At 45.6% G+C, this 14,380-nt stretch overlaps 1 protein-coding gene across 12 annotated transcripts in view; it reads left to right on the top strand.

The window, feature by feature from the left end:
- The window catches only part of chd3 (chromodomain helicase DNA binding protein 3), a gene marked incomplete at its 3' end in the record, with an annotated part of 71,122 nt that overhangs the window by 46,705 nt on the left and 10,037 nt on the right, over positions 1–14,380 (top strand). For 5 of the 12 annotated variants that reach the window (XM_083789184.1, XM_083789183.1, XM_083789187.1 and 2 more), the window contains 4 exons: positions 2,739–2,934; positions 4,766–4,950; positions 5,365–5,494; positions 7,989–8,329. In XM_083789184.1, the coding sequence (XP_083645310.1) occupies positions 2,739–2,934; positions 4,766–4,950; positions 5,365–5,494; positions 7,989–8,329 (852 nt within the window). Of the gene's footprint in view, positions 1–2,738; positions 2,935–4,765; positions 4,951–5,364; positions 5,495–7,988; positions 8,330–14,380 lie in introns of those variants that run through there. The other 7 variants (XM_083789190.1, XM_083789181.1, XM_083789182.1 and 4 more) reach the window with 3 other exon arrangements.

The following is a 14,380-nucleotide window of genomic DNA, read 5'->3' as shown; positions in this document are numbered from 1 at the left end:
CTCAGGCTCACATAGCTGGACTGTGGAGCACGTTTGTGCCACTGTTTACAGCAGTGGTTCCCAAAGTGGGGTCCGGGGACCCCTAGAGGTCCTTGAGAGAGTTCCAGGGGGTCCCCAGCTAAATGCTAATTAGTAACCAAATGGGTCTGTAACTCAGAGAGTGTAACACTATCAGAGTTAAATTAACTTTTGATTTTACAATAATACATTGGGGTCCCAGAGATAGAAATGCCATTAACCCATTCTGAACGGGCACCCATTTTGGTGTTGGCATCATGTTATGCTTTAGCTATTGAAAAATAGCAGATCTACAAGCTCATATCGCGCCACCGAGTGGCGCGATACGAGCTTGTAGATCTGCTATTTTTGACAAATCGAAGAACGACTGACATTTTTTGAATCTGATCTCAGGTCAGAATGGGTTCATCAGACCAGTGTGTGTCCAGTGGAAACCTCGTATGAATCTGATCTCAGGTCAGAATGGGTTAAATGGGGGACCGTAGCCTAATTCAGGTCAAACCTGGGGGTCCTTGAAATTAAACTGGTTGAGAATTAAGATAATTAAATCTTCTCTTATTTCTTTCAGCGCCATTGCCGTAGATGTAAGTCAATTAAAGCCTATTTTTTTGATACAACGCCATTGCCGTTGATTAATGGCAATTGCGCTTTTATAGTGCATTCGATCGATCTAGCCATAATGCTACTTACGTTAGCCGGTTAGCTATCTGTTGTGTTGTTGTCACAGCACTAGATCGCCCATCTTAGATCGTTGTCGCCATAAATAATCCATTCTATCTGTTTCTTTCAATCGCCTGTATATCCTATTCCTTGTTCCCAGATGGACTTTTTGGTCAAAACGACGTTTCTTTGACGGCACAGAGCCGACGATGTGGAGCTATCCAGAGCTCCGGTTTGGATTCATATTGTAAACAAGGCCTGTCCAGGCTCCGTTCAGCTTCCTAGATCATGTTCACTTATGTTCATTATGTTCAAATGCTGGCGTGAATTAGATCCTATTTTTTCAATAAATGCTAGCGGGCTAAGTGATTTATGGAGGTCCTTGGCATATATTTTCAAAAGGGGGGTCAGCAGGCTAATGAGTGTCAATTTGGGCGTCCTTGACATGAAAAAGTTTGAGAACCACTGCTTTACAGAATGTACCTTCTTCATCAGTGTGGATGCTTGTATAGTTATCTAGTTTATCGTACTACAAATGGACCCCCCTAAAGTGGGGTCTCCGGTCCCTTCTTTGAGAACCACTGACATGGAGAGTAATCCCTGCTCCCTGACCAGAATAGACAGGCCTCTCCACATGGGCAGCACATCCTTATAGAACATATGACCTGTGTTGGGTGACAGCTGCCCCAAGACCCAGATATTGGCGTGGTTGCTACTGCTGACCACTGCGTTTCCGAAACGGCCCTCATCCTGTTTTTGACTGGCTCACATGTTTCAGATCCTGACCGCAACATCCTCATTTATCTCTCTCTCTGTCTCTCTCTGTCTCTCTCTGTCTCTCTCTCCCTCTCTCTCTCTCTCTCTCTCTCTCTCTCTCTCTCTCTCTCTCTCTCTCTCTCTCATATTCCCCCTTCTTGTTCATTCTCATCGTGTCTATTTTTAAGACTGTGTGTATCATCTATCTAGATCTACCGTCAACATTGGCACAAACATAAATAAAACCACTAAAAAAATGAAAGTACTTGGACTCAGATTTTCCTAAAACAGAATTAGTTGAGTTAATGTCGGTATCTGTAACTAACTCAAATGACCTCTAGCTACCATGCTTTACAGTTACACGCAGACACGCACAGACACACGCACGGACACACACACACACACACACACACACACACACACACACACACACACACACGCCAAATGTTATCACGGTTGGAAGCTTGTGTTGGCCCAAAGAACGCATTGCTGTAATCATGCCAACCAAGACATTGATTTGATTAAACGTTGTTTAAAAAAAGAAAAAGCAGGAGACTAGCGTTTCATGGTGGAATGATGACAGAGGAACGAATGAACTGAAATTAACAGGCCCTAATTTTTAGGAGAAGAAGAAGAGGGTGCAACAAACTTCAAAGAAGTAAGATAAGGGGGAAAAGAAAACTAGCCTGGCCTCGATCTTTCAATCTTTCTTTTTTTTAATACTGTTTTTATTAGGCATTTTTTGTATATGACAACTTATATGACAATCTTTGACAATAATAATGAGTTATTCAGTTATATAAAATGAAAGATAAAGACAGGTAATGTAAATTCCACATACAATACATAATAAAAAAGATATATAAATGTGATAAAAACGAAAAAACAAAAAAACAGTTAAACGACAAATGTGAACAGACAAACAAAACAAAGACCACAGGACAGACACTCTTGCTCTCAAAACTTTCCCAACACGTTGTTGTAAATTAACTGAATTACAGACATTTCTTTTTAAATGAGAATAAATAAAATAAAATAAAATACTCAGTTCCTTTTTTTTCTTTACTTTTCTTTCCAATTTTCTAATATGATCTTTCAATCTTTCAATTCAATTTGTGTGTTTATAATGTTCCCGGCTTTCGTGGAACCTTTTTAGTTTTTGTTTTTTTTGTCTCCCCGTCACGTCCTAAATCCTCTCCCCAAACGTCCCCACGGGGGGGGGGGGGGGGGGGGGGTCGCCCTGCATGGCTCCGTCCATCCTTCCCCGTCCAACTCACCCACCTGTCCTTCCGCCCGTCCTCCAGCTGCTGGAGCAGGCCCTGGTGATTGAGGAACAGCTGCGACGGGCAGCCTACCTGAACATGACGCAGGACCCCAGCCACCCGGCCATGGCGCTCAACGCCCGCTTTGCCGAGATGGAGTGTCTCGCCGAGTCGCATCAGCACCTCAGCAAGGAGTCCCTGGCTGGGAACAAGCCGGCCAACGCCGTCCTGCACAAGGGTGAGTAGTTGGGTGTGTGTGTGTGTGTGTGTGTGTGTGTGTGTGTGTGTGTGTGTGTGTGTGCGCGCGCACGCTTGCGTGCGTGCATGTGTGCACGGGGGCGGTGTACAATGGTCCAGAAGGGTGGAGTTGGTGAAGAGGCGTTGGCACTTATGCCAAGTGTGTAGTCACTTCTCATGCACATGTGTGGACATGTAGCTATGCGTTCGGTTCTGTGGCAATATGCAGTATGCCGCGGGCGACTGGTGCGTATTTATTGGGCATGTGGGTGAAAGAGAACGGCAGAGAGATAAACAGAGAGAGAGAGATATAGAGGGAACGGAGGGAAAGAGAGAGACTGTCTTGTTGCAGGCTCCATGTTGCTCTGCCAGGAGCTGGCTTCTCACAAAGCCACACGGATAAGCTTACGCCAGTGTTAACAGATAGCTCCAAACACTCCCTCACTCACTGCCTGGCACGCTCGGCCATGTTTATATTTTGTTTTCCTTGAAACGATAATGCACTCGGTTCCTGCGTTTCGCTAACACACCGATATGACACGCCGCCAGTGTGTGCCCATGGCTGTCTTCACCAATATAATAACCAACGTTGGTGTTCTCTCTGCGAAGCGATACATCTCACTGTGTTAGGATAAGGGGTAGGTAGACCAGCGATACATCTCACTGTGTTAGGATAAGGGGTAGGTAGACCAGCGATACATCTCACTGTGTTAGGATAAGGGGTAGGTAGACCAGCGATACATCTCACTGTGTTAGGATAAGGGGTAGGTAGACCAGCGATACATCTCACTGTGTTAGGATAAGGGGTAGGTAGACCAGCGATACATCTCACTGTGTTAGGATAAGGGGTAGGTAGACCAGCGATACATCTCACTGTGTTAGGATAAGGGGTAGGTAGACCAGCGATACATCTCACTGTGTTAGGATAAGGGGTAGGTAGACCAGCGGCGGTTCGGTTCCCAAAGGAGAAGACGTTTGCCGCCAGGACCCAAACTAGTGAAAATAGCAGATCTACAAGCGCACACCGTGGCGCTTCTCGTGAGCGTTGTGAGCCTGTAGATCGGCTAATTTCACTACTTCTTAATTATAGTTTTTTTTTTTTTTTTAGGAAATGTCTTAGATTTTATATAATTTAAGAAAATGGGATGAAAATTGGGAAACTGCTATGGAGGCTCTCATCCAGGCACGACTTGGTCTCAAACTTTTTAATTTCAAGGACCCCCATAACTCTGGGAGTGTAACAAATGGAACCAAAAGGACCCATAAGCGTCCATTTGGTTCCATTTGTGCACTTAAAGGGACACTTCACCCTTTTTGCAAAAAAATATATGTTAATGACGTTTAGAAGCTTTAGATCACTTTCCTGGGGGTATTTCTGTGTGTAATATGTGGTTTTAGTTATTTTAGATTGTAGCAGTGAGCCTGTTGTCTCTGATGTCATGGACACTGGTCTCACTACCTTCCTGGACTACAATTCCCATAATTCTTTGGTGCACTGCTCCTCCTTGTGGATAGGGGGAGAGCTGTCTTACTGAGACAACATGTAGTCCAGGAAGGAAGTGAGCCCAGTGTCCATGACATCAGAGACAACAGGCTCACTGCTACAATCTAAAATATCTAAAACCACATATTACACACATAAAGATCTCCAGGAAAGCTTCTAAACGTCATAAACATATATTTTTTTGCAAAAAGGGTGAAGTGTCCCTTTAAGTTGTTAACACCCTCACTCAAGACCCTCTTTATGAGACCCACTGGTGTAGAAGAGTGTTTCCAGTGAGCCAATTACACGGTGTGTTTCTGTCTTTCTTCCGTGTGGTGTGTAATGGCAGTGTTGAACCAGCTGGAGGACCTACTGAGCGACATGAAGGCGGACGTGACCCGGCTGCCGGCCACGCTGTCCCGAGTCCCCCCCATCACCGCACGCCTTCAGATGTCCGAGAGGAGCATCCTCAGCCGGCTGGCCAGCAAGGGCACGGAGACACATGCAACCCCGGTTAGCTTTAAACCCATGCACGTGCGTACAAACACACACACACACACACACACACACACACACACACACACACACACACACACACACACGCACACACACACACCAAACGTAGCCAGCTGCACTGGAGAAAACAAACGATTGCTTGTTCATTATATTATATATATATATATATATTATATAATAGCTCGCCACCTGCGTGTGGCCATCAGCACCTGATTGGCCCAGTAAATTACACGAGAAGCAGGTGGCTTTATAACGAATGACGCCATATTATGAGATCTCCCTGTTTTTATTTTATTTGTTTTTCATGTGAAAATTACAGAACAACAACAATGGCATTGGCTCACTGCTGCCAACTAAAACAAACACTAAATCATTTCTCTCTCTCTCTCTCTCTCTCTCTCTCTCTCTCTCTCACACTCTTTCACCCTGCAGCCCGTCCCTCCTGGACCCTACGTCGCCCCTCAGAGCTACGGCGCCATCTTCACCCCCGCCCCCCCTCCGGGTGCCCTCCACATGGGCGGAGCCAACTACAGTCAGATGCCCCCTGGGTCCTTCATATCAGGTCAGTGTTGTAGATGCACAGCAGCATCAAACCGTAACCACGGTAACACGGCATATGCCCTCACAATTTGCTAAACATTATTAATTGCAGTTTCTGGGAATGTTGCGGGAATGTGAAATTTCAAATAAATACTATCTGTCAGTTAATAGCTGCTGCAAAGTGCTACCGTGTGTGTGTGTGTGTGTGTGTGTGTGTGTGTGTGTGTACAGTGGTATATACATTATGGATAATGTTATGCTGCTTGATTTGATCTGTATCAAGTGAGGCAAGTTGGCCGTACAGTAAGCAGGATTTCATTGCTTTGGCAACGTGTGCTAGATGATGGTCAAAAACCGTCCAAATTCTGTTCCCATTTAAAGACATTCCTTGAAGTATTCTGCCTATATATGGTGATTTTGTTGTGAGGATTTACTGGAAAACTACAAAAAGTACGAAAATGAAATGCTCTTTGGGGATTATCAGAAAGAGTGCTGTCTCTTAGAATCCCTTTTCTGCTGATTATGCTCACGATGCTGTGTGTGTGTGTGTCCGTGTGTGTGTGTGTGTGTGTGTGTGCGCTTGTGTGTGTGTGTGTGTGTGTGTGTGTGTGTGTGTGTGTGTCCGTGTGTCTGTGTGTGTGTGTGTCCGTGTGTGTGTGTGTGTCCCCGTGTGTCCGTGTGTGTGTGTGTGTGCGCGTGTGTGTGTGTGCGTGTGCAGTCTGCAGTGTAACTTTATATTTTCTTAAACTTATCTATTTATTATCGGTTGGATTTCTGGAAGCACTTTATTAATAAAAAGAGAGGAAGACATCTATAGCAAATGTTTTTGTTGAGGTTACCAGCAAGGCACCTTGAAATAGACATTCCTAAAAATAAAATAATACGCTGCACCATGTGGCTATATTCAGGGATTTTCATCCCTTAACAAGTCTAAACTCAAAGCCTCAATATTCAACTCGGCAGTAATGACATGTTGTGCAACAATAACGCAGCATCTGGAGCGCTATCAAAAAATGTCTGAGGAATATGTTCTTTTTTTTTGTGTTCCCTTGTGGTGAAGTATTATTATTGTAGCATCCATTACGTCCATCAATTTCTAAGTGCTTTTTAATTGAAATCTCAAAATCTCCATGTATTTTGTTGCTTTGGCCCCCGTTCTCCCAAAACACCCACCGCCTGCAGTCTTTCAATTTCACGTTGGCAGCGAGTTGGATTTATTTTCTCATAATCACTTCTGTGACAGCATATGCTCGCCAGACACTCTCTCTGCTCGACGTGTGTATTCGTGTTCCGAGACGTTTAGATAAGCGAGAGATGTGGCGGAAAGATAACTAGTAGAACCTGATATTCCCTACTGGTATAATGCCCCAGAAAAACCACAACACCCAGCTCTCCCAGTTCTCGTGCCTGTGACTCGGTATATGGAGTACATCTTGATTTATGTAATTGTAGACTGAAGCATCTGTCAAAGCCATTGCATTTTGGGGGAGCTAGGCTCGCTCTGAAAATGTCATTATGCGCAAGTCCGTCTGCTTCGGGCTGTGCCAAGAAAACACTGGGGCCAAGAGGACTTTGTACCAAGGTATTTTGAGAGGGGCAGAAACCTCAGAGGAGCTCGGTTGTGTAAACGTCCGTGTTGCGACTTGTGAACTATAGACGAGGGCTGGGCCCCGAACGCTGGCGTTTCAGAAATAGTCGCTCGCTATAGTTTGTGTTGCTCCGTGGTGGGTGTTGCGGAGGCCTGGCTTCATTGCGGCGAAGCTTGAACACAGCTGAGCCGAGCTGTGCACAGTTTGAACACACTGAACCCTGGGCCCAGGCCATAAGTATTCAGCGAATGGGGCCACATTTGTGGTCTTGATTGGGGGTCGCGGTGGTTAGTGACCCCTTTTTAGACTGAGCCAAAGAGGGAGAGAGAGAGAGAGAGAGAGAGAGACAGAAACAGACAGAATTGTAAAACAACAAAAATCCTCTGATTTTCTGACCCCCCCCCCTAACCTCCCTCCATCAACAGTCCCTCTCCTGAGACTGGCTCCCGTCTTGCCCCCACTCTTGAGTACACAAAATATGTCTGAAAATAAGCTTGTCTGCCATGTTGCTTTTCAACCGTAGGGGCGACTACTTTAGCTGCACTCCGTGAACTCACCAGAAAACGTAATGAGAAAATCACACAAGCCGTTTTAAATGCAGAATCGATGGATGCAGCGTCCACAGCGTCCTTCGACGGCGGCGCCTCGACACTTACCCCCCAAATTGCCTTGTGGGAGACAGGAGTTTCTGACGTGTCAGCGGCGCGTTACTGCCGGGTAACACCTGGAGGAAGCCTCTCTCTCTCTCTCTCCGTCACCCCCCTAAGAGCTGCTCCCACCATAGAAAGGAGTCTCTTCTTCGCACGAAAGGAGTGCTGCCAATAACAGGCACTCCCTTCCTCCACCTGCACCACCTCCACACCCCCCCCCCCTCCCTCCCCAACTCAGAGACCTCCACTACAGTCTGCCGCTTGTCTGCCCCCACAGAAGCCGCCGCTGCTGCTGCTGCAGGGGCCGCCGTGGGAGGAGGAGGAGCTACGGGGGGAGCGGCGGCGGCGAGAGGCCCCGGCGGCGACAACAACGACAACGACGGAGTCAGCGCCACCGCGGCGCCGGCCGCCACCGGCGCCGCGTGCCAAAAGACCAAGGAGCACGACGTGATGCAGCGGCAGCGCGTGGTGGACCTGTGGAAGGACGGCAAGTCGGAGGGCGCCATCGGACAGGAGCTCCGGATGCCCAAGTCCACCGTGCACAGCATCATCGTGAAGTACCGTCTCAGCAACACCGTGGAGAACCTGCCGCGCAACGGACGACCCAAGAAGCCCTGAGGGGAGGGCGGGAGGAGAAGGCCTGGGCGGGGACAGACGCTACATGCGCATGGAGGACGCTAACACAGGATGGGCAGAAAGGTGGAAAACGACGGGGGACAAACAGATGACAAGTCTTTGTGTATGGAACAAGCACAATGTCAGAGGGGAAACACGTGGAAGGAGAGTTGAGGCTTTGAGAGGAAAAATCTGATGATCGTTGTTGATGGAATGTGAGGGGAAAAAAAGTACTAAAAGGCATGTAATGCAAAAAGCATAGAGACGGAGAAATGGGACTGAAGAAGTAAAAAATGAAAAATGTCAGATGGACGGGAGGGAGGGAGGTAAGGAGGGAGGAGAGGCACAGAGAGAGATGCAAGTTGTGCTTTGATCCAGTACAAGAAAACAAGCAATCAACAGCAAAAAGAGAGAGAGGAGGGAGGGAGGGAGGCTGGCAGGGCAGAGAGGAGGGAAGAGCCCAAACATCCAAATGGAGAAGTGAGAGGAGAAATGCTGGCTGCCTGACATCAAACACTAATGATGGCTAGGGAGAAAAAGAGACATGGAGAGGGAGAGAGAGAGAGAGAGATGAAATGTCTGGCCTGCAAGACTAAAATGCTTGAGTACAAAGGGAAGCAGAGAGACAGGGGGCTACTGTCTCCCGCCACACACACACACACACACACACACACACACAGAAAGAGAAAAATCTGAAAGATTTTGGCCGAGCAAAAAGTGGCTGAAAGAGCCCAGCCGAGAAGAGAGTATGTTAATGTAATCAAGCGGGAGAGCGAGAGAGCGGTTCAAGAATTCAGATACGAGGGGCCGAAACGGAGAGAGAAATGCAAAAGGAAAGTGGGAGATCTGGGGTTTGTTTCTTTTTTCTTTATCCTTTCACTCGCTGGACAAAGTCTCACGACATTCTTTTTCCGTCGGCCCCCTCTCTCTGCTCCTTGAAGAACCCCCTGGACCCCCTGAACCCCCCCCCACCCCTGAAACCATTTTTTATCTGTCCACCGACTGGACAAGCCTGCCCCTCTGCTCCAAGCCATACTCCCTCATTCCTCCACAATGCTCCACTCCTCCTCATCTGCTCTGCCTCTCGCTTTCTCTCTCTCTCCCCCTCATGCACTGGTATAACTTTGAGACCTCACACACGCACATACGCACGCACACACACGCACGCTCACACACACAAAACCTGCAAACCTGCAAAGACCTCCGTTTATGTGCTCTGTGTGCGCACAGCTGAAATCCAAACTAACGCTGAAAAGGAATGGAGAAATGGAGAAAAGGATAGTATAATATACTACTACTCAGCTTGGACTCTGTTCTGTTGCCCACTGGCATTCCAAAGCCCAACCAAGCGTAAAGAAGCACAAATATAGAAACTGGAGCTGGTTTTGTCCTGCTGCCTTTTGTCTGGTGGCACCAATCAGCGGCGACGCTTCCCTCCTGAGAGATTTGACCAGTGGGGACGAGAGTTTACCAGTGGTGTTGTTATTGGGCTTTGTACTATGTACTGCAATATACATCTTATTTACTGTAGCACCTTTCCGCGGGGGGTCACTTAAAGAGGAATACCACTCGGTTTATGAATTTAACCACTTAATAACCCTCTAAACTTGAGTCTACCTGAGTTGTGTCTGTACTCCCCCCCCCCCCCCCCCCAGAATATCGTAGATGCCGAGGCTCAAGTGGTTAAAGTTCTATTGCTGCCAATTCTGTGGCATATGGACTACACAAGCTTTGAGCAAAATGTAAAGGAGAATGTTGTACAATCATACGGGTCTATCTATGTGCAAATGGGTGACATACTTTGTTGCATGATACAATATTTACCCGAACCTTTACATAAACGACTATTATATTGTCGCTGTTGGGCAGAAACCTTTCATGACGCACCACGTTGTGGGCTTGAAGATCTGCTATATTTGCTCTTTATTGTTGAAAAAATGTCGAACATCGAACTGCCAAAAAATTACATGCCCGAAATAGGGACGCCAGGTTGAAAGTTAAAGGACCACTTCACCACTTTTCAACCTATCTTCATATAATTGGTCCTCACTAATTAATGTTCATGATAAATAGGCTACCATTCTTTTCTACTCAGTCTGTGTCTCATAGGAGGCCTGTGGGAAGTTCAGAAACCGTCCAACAGTGAGTTTAGAGTTTTATTAGGATCCCCAGTGACATCGGCAGATTTTACAAGATTAAAAAATATATAATATGTTTAGATTTTTATTATCGTATTGCAACTTTTCAGGAATAGAAAGTCTGCAGTTTTTATTAGCTTGGATTCCCCATCGATGATGTCACTGGTGGACGGGTTTTTGAACTGCCCACAGCCCTCCCATGAGACACAGAGACCCCTTTTCCACCGGTTGGTTCCCAATGGGAACCGGTTCAGTTCTTTTTGGTTCTTAGTACATGAGCCAGAGCTCCAAAATTGGAACGTTAATTATGAATTGAGTGGGCAAAACCATACCTATATTAGATTGTTATCACCATGGAACTTCCCCAGTTGATTACTTACACAAAGACAATGATTTATTGTATTTAAATATGAAAAAGCTACTACTGTGGAAGGGTTATCATATATAAATGTACTTATATTGAACAATTTATAAACAATTAAATATAGGTCGTGTTTTGCCCACTCAATTCATAACGTTCCAATTTTGGAGCTCTGGCTCATGGACTAAGAACCAAAAGGAACTGAACCGGTTCCCATTGGGAACCAACCGGTGGAAAGGGGGTAAGACAGAGTGAGGACCAATTATATGAAGGTAAGTTGAAAAGTGGTGAAGTGGTCCTTTAAGTCTTGTCTGTGGGGTTTTATCAACATTAACCAATGAAAAGTAGGCTACTAAGACCTTGACTAAATAATAACCACATTGGATCCATTGGAACAAAGCTTTTTTTTTCTTCTATTTCCTTAAAAGTAACGTTCAAGGTTTCCATCCAACAGTGACAATATTAAAGACTATATTATGTGTAACAACAACGTTCCCTAACAGAAGTTGTGCCCTCAACTCCAGCAAACATTCTGATGTAGTAACCTCTTATGGTCCACTCCCTCCCTGGTGATGTGCGCTTGTGTTGTAGTACGATACCACAGCAGCGTTGATTTCCAGTAGAAGTCATTTTAAACGGAAAATGGCCGATTTACAAGCTTACAAAGCGTTGCGCTGCGACACGTTGTGAGCTTGTTAGATCCCAAAATCAGTAATTTCGACGCCATCAAGCCCCGCCAAAATAGTCGACTAAATCAACTGTAGATTTAGTCGACTAAAACCTTATGATGTTTAATCGACTAAAACCCGGACTAACACCAGGTGAACAAAACTTTAAACTATTCAAGAGACTATGGGCTGTATTTTGCGTGTCTTAAGTACCAGGTCTTATTCCCTAACTTGAGTAAACTAAAGACCTGGAGGCGTGATCAATGCTCTTTGGCCACTCAGAATAGCCAAATGGCATTGATCACGCCTCCAGGTCTTTAGTTTACTCAAGTTAGGGAATAAGACCTGGTACTTAACCCTTTTACTGCTGCCATTTATTGAGAAATTAGGACCTAATTCATGCCAGCATTTTTTTAATTTGAGCTCTTATTTTGAAAAGCCACATTTTGCCTCAACCGGAAGTGAGCTTATCCCTGCCAGCTTTACGTTGCCAAGACAACCTTTGTTTACATGATCGAATCATGCCGGTACATTTTAGCCATCCACAACGTCGGCTCGTGCCGTCAAAGAAACGCTGTTTTGACCAAAAATGCCATCTGGGACAAGGAATAGGAGATACAGGCGATTGAAAGAAACGGATAGAATGGATTCTTATGGCGACGGTGAATTAATATGAACGATCCAGTGCAGTGCTAAAAACACTGCTAGCTAACCGGCTAACGTGAGTAGCATTATGGCTTGATCAATCATAAGCACTATAAAAGAGCAATTGCCGAAGGGCTTCGGCAATGGCAGCAAGCGTTAATATCAAATTAATGCTTCAATTGCCGAAGGGCTTCGGCAATGGCAGGAAGACGGTTAAGACACGCAAAATACAGCCCTATGACAAAAACTGAAAATCAAAATTTGATGTCAAAATCAACACTGCCACAGCTTATTATGGTAACCGTGTGACAAACTCCTCTGTCTTGTTTGTGGAAGGAGCTGAAGTGTGTATTCAGTACTACAGCCTGAAGAGCTTACTGCATCATGTGAGTAGCACAATGCCAAAATTCAGTGGTGTTCCCCTTTAAGCTTCATGGAAGTAAGAGGAAAAAGTGTGGCAGTGTGGGCAATGAGTATGTCTGTATGGGAGAGTCTGTTCTCTCTCTCTCTCTCGCTCTCTCTGCATGTGCGTGTGCGTGTGTGTGTGCGTGTGCGTGCGTGCGTGCGTGTGCGTGCGTGCGTGCGTGTGCGTGTGTGTGTGTGCGTGTGTGTGTGTGTGTGTGTGTGTGTGTGTGTACACGTGCGTACGTGGTTGGTCGGTTGTAATACCAGATATCATAATTCAAAGTTTCAGGGGAAGATTGAATGGCTATGCAAAACACATTTGGGAATGCAATATTGCAACAATAACAAAGGTCACTGCAGAATGAATCTGGTTGTGAAATGCTATTCAAAATGCGTAACCAGAATTTTGAGCAATGTTGTTGTACACAAAATGTCAAAAGGCTGTTATTAATAACCCGAGGGAGGCAATATTGCAGTGGAATAAATATAAGGTCCCCTTTCACCTCCACCCCACGTACGTCCCCAATCTCAACACTCGCCCCCTTTGAAAGTTGGCATCCCTGCTCTTAATGTAGGTTAAAACAAACATAAGAGTTATGTGCAAATGCTATTTGACCCGCAGGCCTGCTGCCAACTCATACCTCTATACCAAGACTGCCTCTGTAACGTGCTCAGTACTGTAGATCATTGAGCTAACGTTACTATGTGTAACAGAAATACCCCCCAATTGCACACTTCACATAGACCCCCCAGTTTTTAGTCCATGAGCCAGACCTCCAAAATTGGAACATTAATTATTAACTGAGGGGGCAAAGTTTCATGGCAATAACAATTTAATTATAGGTATGGTTTTGCACACTCAATTCATAATTAACGTTCCAATTTTGGAGCTCTGGCTCATGGACTAAGGAACCAAAAAGAACTGAACCAGTTCCCAACCGGTGGAAAAGGGGCCCTAGTGGAACAGTGGTTCTTCTCAGAGTGGGGTCTGTCTTTGAGGGGGTTCCAGGGGTCCACAACTAAATTACCCCATTTAGGACTGAGGCCCATTCTTAAAAAAAACATGTTTCTATGTCAGTGGTGCTCAATGTTCTCAATTCTGGGGGTCAAGGACCCCCAGAATTATCTGTATTTTGGCCCCTACGTTGCGACTACATATATGCCCATATAACGGAGATCCCTGATGATGTCACGTGATGTCACAAGGCGTGACCATATATGGAGGCATGGGAAGACGGACGGACTGCCGGGAAATGCACATTTTCATAGTAAATGAAATAATAATAATTTGGGGCGTCCTTGACATGAAAAAGTTTGAGAACTGCTGATGTATAAGACAGCCTGTAGCCTATTTAATGATTTTGTGTGGGTCGTTTGGTATACTGGTGAGCGGAAGGTATGCGCTTTGAGCCCCACTTGTGCCAAAGTCAATAGTACGAAGTGGCTGACAGGGGCCATGTGATGTCATTTTGCATCTCCTCACACATGCTGATGTTCCTTGCTCCAAATGCTACATCCACTATAGACCGATTCAGGAACGGGTCTCATGGTCGCAGGCAACGTATTTCCTGTAGGCGGAGACGACATATATGCGGTTTAAATCCACACCTCTTCTACTACAGTGAATGGAAAAGTGACTGATGTTAGTCTGCCTCAAACGTTACTCTTTTACCTGCTTTTTAATAACACTAACATTACAAAGATGCCCAGAACATCGGGATGAACCTGTGTAGTTTATGGCTGCTCCAACAGTAGTGGCAACATTCAAAAGGAAAAAAAAAACAAAATGTCAAAATAATCCACTGCGGTGGCTGAGAGCAGAGCCATTGAGTAATGG

The sequence above is a fragment of the Protomyctophum parallelum genome (assembly GCF_964188405.1).
Source record: "Protomyctophum parallelum genome assembly, chromosome: 18".
Classification (NCBI taxonomy): Eukaryota; Metazoa; Chordata; class Actinopteri; order Myctophiformes; family Myctophidae; genus Protomyctophum; species Protomyctophum parallelum.
This window is presented reverse-complemented; position numbering and strand designations above follow the sequence as displayed.